General features: G+C 43.3%; 2 protein-coding genes across 4 annotated transcripts in view; both read left to right on the top strand.

The window, feature by feature from the left end:
• Positions 1-4,026, top strand: part of tmod1 (tropomodulin 1) — a 21,190-nt gene extending 17,164 nt beyond the window's left edge. The window contains exons 10-11 of one of the 2 annotated variants that reach the window (XM_061244757.1): positions 364-463; positions 2,391-4,026. In XM_061244757.1, the coding sequence (XP_061100741.1) occupies positions 364-463; positions 2,391-2,409 (119 nt within the window). In that variant the 3' untranslated portion in view covers positions 2,410-4,026. The remainder of the gene's footprint in view (positions 1-363; positions 464-2,390) is intronic. The other variant, XM_061244758.1, reaches the window with a different exon arrangement.
• A 3,368-nt stretch (positions 4,027-7,394) lies between these two features.
• The window catches only part of LOC133130276 (zinc finger protein 324A-like), a 16,297-nt gene continuing 16,191 nt past the window's right edge, over positions 7,395-7,500 (top strand). For both annotated transcript variants that reach the window (XM_061244740.1, XM_061244739.1), the window contains exon 1: positions 7,395-7,500. This exon is cut by the window's right edge and continues 392 nt beyond it. The gene's annotated coding sequence lies outside the window, so the exon portion shown is untranslated.

The raw sequence follows: 7,500 nt of genomic DNA, 5'->3' as shown, positions 1-7,500 counted from the left end.
TTTTAGTGTTGTTGTGTAGTGTGTGTTTCAGTGTTGTTGTGTTGTGTAGTGTGTTTTAGTGTTGTTGTGTTGTGTAGTGTGTGTTTTAGTGTTGTTGTGTTGTGTAGTGTGTGTTTTAGTGTTGTTATGTAGTGTGTGTTTTAGTGTTGTTGTGTTGTGTAGTGTGTGTTTTAGTGTTGTTGTGTTGTGTAGTGTGTGTTTTAGTGTTGTTGTGTTGTGTAGTGTGTGTTTTAGTGTTGTTATGTAGTGTGTGTTTTAGTGTTGTTGTGTTGTGTAGTGTGTGTTTTAGTGTTGTTGTGTTGTGTAGTGTGTGTTTTAGTGTTGTTGTGTAGTGTGTGTTTTAGTGTTGTTGTTGTGTTGCAGCTCGTGTGGTTCGTTCCGACTCAGACGGCTCCTTCACCCTCACCCTGTCCGTCCCAGAGCTGGAGAAGGCTTTTCGCAAAAAATTCAAAACGAAGTCCAAGTAAAGAGAGATGTATTGCCCGTCTCACTCTCTCTTCCTCCCTGGGGGTGTCCCTCCTGTCTCTCGCTCCACACCGCCCCCTGCTGGCTCTCTGTTGCTCTCAGCATGACTCAGTCCTCCAGCTTCCCAGCAGCCCCTGTACTCTATCCATCTGCCCTGACTCTTCTTCCCTGCTCTTGTGTGGGGTCCTCAGTGCCTAGGCCGTGTCTCAAATTGCAGACTTGTGGACTAGTTGGTGCATAATTTGATGTGATCAAGTGTGTCCCAAGCTCGAGTATAAAACTGGTAGTACTGCTGTGCTTCGGAGATCAGTTTCCGTTCCCAGTAGTGAATGCGTTTTCAGAGCCCACTGCAAAGAAGAAATTCGAGTCTTAAATATGCAATCTTTTCTAGCTAAAAATACAATGCTGCAGCTAGCTAATATCATTGGCTGGAGATGACTAATGTTAGCCGCGAATATCATGTTTTGTCTCATTTTAGCCTTAATATACATACAGCTAAGCATTTCCAATTTTTACTTTATTATTAAAAATATACCAATGTATGTTCACCACACATTTGTATAACAAATATGTTGTCTGCTGTAACACAGCTGACTAGCAAACTCACTTCAGGCGAGTCACTGTTTCCAGTCGGATGCATGTCAGATGACGGTCAGAAGATTCATGACGTTACAGTAAAAGTGTGTCCAAAATTAACAGATTTTTTAATGTTCTTGCATTCTAAGTAGTTAACTTGTTGCTGCACTTGTAAGTTGGGCTCATTGGAACACGAGGGGACACAGGTACATGAATGCACAGGTACACAAGTGTGCGATTTCAGACACGGCCATTGTCTCTCCACAGCCTGTGCGTGCCTGACTGATCAGGACTGGAATAATAATTACACACGTTTTACATGGGCCAGGCACACATTTTACACGGGCCAGACACACGTTTTACAGGGGCCACATATTTTACACACAGGCCGGGTCCGGTCCTGTGGTACCCTCTGTGAGACTGTTAACAGGCCTGTGAAAAATATCTTTAAAAGTTTTTTGTAGTTTTTAATATCTGCTTAGCGGATTCCCTCTTCAATATCCATGCAAACTGAATTTCAGCAGCTGGTGCTGTCACCCTGGGTTTGGTGGTCTTTCTGAAGTGGTCAACTTGGGATTTGAATCTGTAACCTAGAAGTCTGTTTCGGCTTTTCCGCCGTTACTTGGCCTGAGAAGCTGCTGGAGGATCCTGCAGTTCTGTACGGGTACCGCCAGCCGCGCGGCTCCAGGAGAGATGCCGGCGATGTCGTCTGTCCTTGGCGGTCATGTGACCACAGGGTGATGACATCACCCCCACGCACTTCCTCCGTTCCCGCCTCAGGGCGGTTCCGCCCTCCAACAGATTTCCCATGATTCCTTTCTTCATCTTCATCTTCGTCTTCCTCCTGCTCTGTGCTTGCGTACCTGTCGCCGTGAAGCGGATTTATTCATTAATTTGTTTATTTATTAATGAACGTCACGTCATGTGTGCAGCCACCAGTGAACCTGCGGTGAAATAGCAGACAGTTTGAGCCGACTGAGAAAGTATTTTCTATTGCAAACATTATTTTAATGTGATAAATGAGGAGTCTAATTTTAGAGATTTTTTTTTCACGTGTGCAGCTTGGCTGGTCTCAGGGCCAGCACGGCCATATTAGGTGTTAGAGTTATGGCTTCAGCTCCTGCGTGAGGAGGAGAGCAGTGGAGCTCAATGTCCGCTCTGGCTGCTCGCACAAGGACAGAATAGTGTAGACCTATCATCTTACTTATTCATTAAGCTTTCATTCTAGGCTTTTATGAATACACTTTTGCTGAAATGGGCTTTAAAGGGCTTGTTTCTGAGTTGTGGGAAAGGAGCTTAGCTGGTGGGAATGCACTGATGTGTCCGCTCTGTGTGTTTGATCTCCGCAGTGCGAAAGAGACGGCTTGAGGGGGGGCCCATCTTCCCCAAGTGTCGGACGAGCGTGTAGCACCCCCGCGCGGGAGGGGCCTGCTGGGGCAGCCGCCCCGGCCCCGCCCCGCCCCGCCCCCCTGCCCCCGCCCCGCCCCCGGGGGTGCGCCTGTCAGTCAGAACATGGGGCGGAGTCTCGAGCTGTCCCACAGTGCTCCTGTGTGTGTGTATACTCTGACATGTTTTATTTTTATATGGGTTAGCTAGTACGTCATCATCATCATCATCATCATCATCATCATCTGTGAAACGAGACCTGCTCAGTGTGCAGTGATCTAATGCCCAAGTGTGGTTTCTCCAGGCAGTGTGGTCTCTCCGGGGCAGTGTGGTCTCTCCGGGGCAGTGTGGTTTCTCTGGGGCAGTATAGTATAGTAATAGCATTGCGCTAATGGAGTAGCATCGCAACACTATCACAGAGATTCTGAGAGAGCGCTTTGTTGCTAACAAGGCTTATTTTATGTGGTGCATTTGCCCATTTGTCAGAGGTTAAGCTTTTTCCTGTACGTTTCTTGTAGTACGCTAATAATAACATTACCATGTGCTAATGTGGTTAATAATTACATTACCATATGCTAATGTGGTTAATAATAACATTACCATGTGCTAATGTGGTTAATAATAACTTTACCATGTGCTAATGTGGTGAATTATAACATTACCATGTGCTAATGTGGTTAATAATGACATGACCATGTGCTAATGTGGTTAATCACATCACCGTTTGCTAATGTGGTTAGTAATAACTTCATCATGTGCTAATGTGGTTAGTAATAACTTCATCATGTGCTAATGTGGTTAGTAATAACTTTATCATGTGGTTAATAATAACAGGACCATGTGCTAATGTGGTTAATCACATCACCATGTGCTAATGTGGTTAGTAATAACTTCATCATGTGCTAATGTGGTTAGTAATAACATCACCATGTGCTAATGTGGTCAATAATAACATCGCCCTCTGCTAATGTGGTTAATAATAACATTACCATGTGCTAATGTCGTTAATAATAACATGACCATGTCTATTTCATGTGAAGGTGGTCAATAACATTTTCATCATTTCCAGCTGCTAGAGTAAAGGTTGAAGGTTAGAGTAACCTGTGCTCAGTGAATGCCTGCTCCACAATGGTGTCATACTTATTTATGTATTTATTTTGGGTCTGATACATGACAGGTTAGCTTGTGTTACAGTTCATGACTTAATGTGTGCTTTAGTGATACCAGCCATGCTTTACAGTGCTGTGCTAAGTGTCACTGAGAAGGTTGCAGGAACTTCATAATTCTGCTTCGGTTTTACATAGACGGTGTCGTAGTATCTCTCGGCTTTCGCGGTCTGGTCTGGTCTCTGACTCTCAGAGAACAGACTGTCAAAGAGCAGCCCGGCGTTGTGCCGAGCCTGTGTATTTAGCCATTCAGTAGCAGGCCCAGGACCCGGGAAATGTGTGGAAGAAGGGGACTAGAGTACTGCCCCTGAACATGAATTCTAAAAATATACTGCCCCCCCTCACTGCAGCCCAGCTAGATACATTAGGTCATGTATATTTTGTTTAGTGCACTTTATTTATTGCTTCTTGATTAAAACAAAGTTTGAAACTATTCTGTTGAAGTTTTGTTTGTTTGTTTGTGTGTGTGTGTGTGTGTGTGTGTGTGTGCGTGCACGTGCACGTGCGTGTGTGTGTCTTCAGTTGATCAACTTCCATCAACCGAAGGAGTGGGGGTTAGGGTTGTCACTCACCGTTTTCCCACTAAGCCAAGAGGCAGGAATTTTATGAACATTTTCATACTCTGAGCAGTGGTTATGGTTATCACAATACGCCGATTTCACAAGATGGCGACCAGGACCGGAAGGAGTGCAAACGTTCTTCCGTAACTGGAGATGCCAGTATCTCAACACCAAAAACCAGAGGCCATGCTTATCCTCCCCTCGAGTGTTGCTGAGTTTCAGGGTAATGTGAGGTCGTCAAAGTGAACTCTGTTCTGGTTTTACAGTTTTACTTTCATGATATGTAATTATTTGGACCTTAACTGTCATTAAGTATGAGTATTCTAGCCTAAGAAAACCATGCCATCAGGAGAGGAGTTTATTCGCGTCTCAAACTTGCACTGTCTGTGATCTACGATGCCACAAGGTCTTTGAACGGAATGGCCTAAATTTTCACCAAATCTGTCAGAAGTTGGGAGTACTCCAAGATAATTTAATTGTGTAGCCACAATAAGATCCGCACAGACGTTGGGCCCTTGAGCAAGGCATTGCTCCAGGGGAGGGTTGTCTCCTACGTAGTCTAATCAACTGTAAGTCACTTTGGATAAAAGCATCAGCCAAATGACATTTCATGTAATATGATGTTTTAACGGCCTAACGACAATCATCTGATTGACATCAACTCCAATAGTGATGTTTTTAAAGATTCATATTCTGTATCGAGCTGTACTCTATGATTTATTCAGCTCCACCAGCAGGGTTTTAAACTACTGGATTCTTGTCAATGCATATGAATAACTTATTGGTTAAAGTGATATAATCTTACAATAATAATAATATCAACACAATAAGAAAGTAAGATGGAAGACAATTAATTTAGAATTTGAGCATTTAAAAAATAAGTGGACAGAACTTTGCTCTCCCAACAAACCGTCAAACCGTCAAACCATCATTCGGGCCCAAACCCAAAGCCTACGCTGTTTGTTAAACTTAAGTAGATGATTGAGTTCATTGCTCCAGGTGGCATGCTGTAATTGGTCAGAAATGTTCTGAATTGGTGCAGTGTAATCTAACCCCCACTGCCCCTTCCCAATCTCCTTTTAAAGTCCAGAGACTCGCTAAATGTTTCGCTAAATTGTGCATTTTGTGTCCCAAGCTATTGCATTACATGCTTGAACTGAAAAGTATTTTGAGAGTGAAAGGAGAGGGAGCACCTCTTTTGGACGTCTTGTGGACAAGGGCGAGGGTTTCAGGCAAGTCTTTAACTTTACTTGGCTCCACATCCTGCCGTTTCATGCCAGGGTTTTATTGTGCTCGTGAACTTGCCAAAAAAAGAACACCCCTTAGTAGCCGCAGTAAATGACTGATTATGGGCTACTCTCTCTCCTGTATCTTTTTAACTGAAATCATTAAGGTGGTGTGACCATCTTTCACTGACCCATTTGATTCAATAGAAGTATTTTTCCTTCCACAGCACAAAAAACAATGAGTTGCCATGAGTCAGCTCCTCCCGTTCTCAGTCTCATCCAGTCAGAGCTGCCCCCCCCACCCCACCCCCCACCCCCCTTTGGGCTACGAATCGGAGTGTAATCTTCTGTGGAGATTATGACTGTGTTCAGACTGCCTCAAAAAAAGAAGGCTGGGGAAGGGGGGTGGGGGGTGGGACAAGTTCATTTTGGCTGATGATTCAGGATAATCTTCTGTTGTGAACACAATGACACAGCTACTTTAGATCAAATGTCAGTTGGGTCTCAGTCTGCAGGAAACTTAGGCCTTGGAAACAAAGTGTGGAGCCAGTCGTTGACTTTTCTTAAACGCACCAAAAATGGAGCGGCACAGAGGAACGTCGCAGGAAGGAGGTTTCGGGTTTAAGTCCCTGCTGACCCAAGCCTGCATCATGAAGCAGGATTACTGAGCTGCATAACTGCGCTGAGAAAAGCCCAGAATCCTCCCAAATCTAGAACATGGACTTAAGTAAAAATAGCTGTTCCGGGTTTTACCCAGAGGTGTCCTCCAGTCCAGAATTTTGTTCTGACCCAGCTAGATTTGGTCATTAGCATAATTCACCAGCTAGGATAGATAGAACTACAATAATTTAAATCAGTTGGCTGAGTTGGTGGGTAGAAGACAAACATAGCAGGACTTTCTGACCCCTGGACTATGGCTTTGACCCAGTGCAGTTATCCGGCTAACGCTGTGTGGAGCATGTGTGTTTACCCAGTTCAGTTATCCAGCTAATGCTGTGTGGAGCATGTGTGTTTACCCAGTGCAGTTATCCAGCTAACACTGTGTGAAGCATGTGTGTTTACCCAGTGCAGTTATCCAGCTAACACTGTGTGAAGCACGCATGTTTTCCTCATGCCACTGTGGCACATTAACATTAAGGTACAATAGGTAATTTCGTACTTCTAATGGAAAAGAATTGCAGCCAAAAACACCCTCAAACCACAACATTATTTATCCTCCCCCTTCTCTGAAACCCCCCCTCCATCAATTGTATGTTTTGAAACCCGAATTTAAGGACTATAAACACAGGCAGAGGGTGAGCCAATATGTCAGTGAGCCTTTTTCAATGATAGGAAGGGATTTACAATGGTCTTGTAACAATGTTTTAACACAAATTACCTATTGTACCTTTAATGTGCATTGTCCCTCTCTACTAAACTAATAATAAATAATAAACCAGCGAACGCTGTGGCTCTCCAGGACAGGAAAATGCTAAAATACATTTGTGAGACGAAATAATTATTAAAATGGACTTGTTACATGTTCTTCCAAATGTTTTGTCCAACTAAAAAAAAAAAAAGAGAGACTTGTTTGGAAAGTGACGAAAACGGCTCATTTGACACACGGTTGGGAAAAAAAATACATTGATTTCATTGGAGAAACAATGACTCCCTATTCTTCAATTTCTCAGGGACAGAAAAATCCTGCGTGCTGAAACTCTCGACACAGCCTTGATCCCTCTGTTCAAGAACAACCAATGATTTTACAGGATATTTAGACTTCATGTCAATAGTTTCCGGCAACTAGCGGAAAAATACAACCAAAATAAGAGATGAATGGCGCGCGAGAGTACAGCCATCAAATCTTTGAAGTGCCATGCAACTATAGATTAAGAGGAGATGTTGTAAGGTACTTTAAATGAACCTTTACACTTTATACACATTTGCGTCAATTAAAGTCGATTTTATATCGTAGCATTATAAGCATATATTAGAAAAGAAGTGTCAAAATTCAACCTGAGAAACGCGTACTTTAATTTTGAAAAACTCTAACCGGAACAGTCCAAGCTTACCAGCGTTTGCGACGCTGAATTCAATTGTGAAGCGATGTTGACGGAGTTGCAATCACGGATGCAAAACAAA

This window comes from Conger conger, chromosome 6, assembly GCF_963514075.1.
Source record: "Conger conger chromosome 6, fConCon1.1, whole genome shotgun sequence".
Taxonomy (NCBI): domain Eukaryota; kingdom Metazoa; phylum Chordata; class Actinopteri; order Anguilliformes; family Congridae; genus Conger; species Conger conger.
This window is presented reverse-complemented; position numbering and strand designations above follow the sequence as displayed.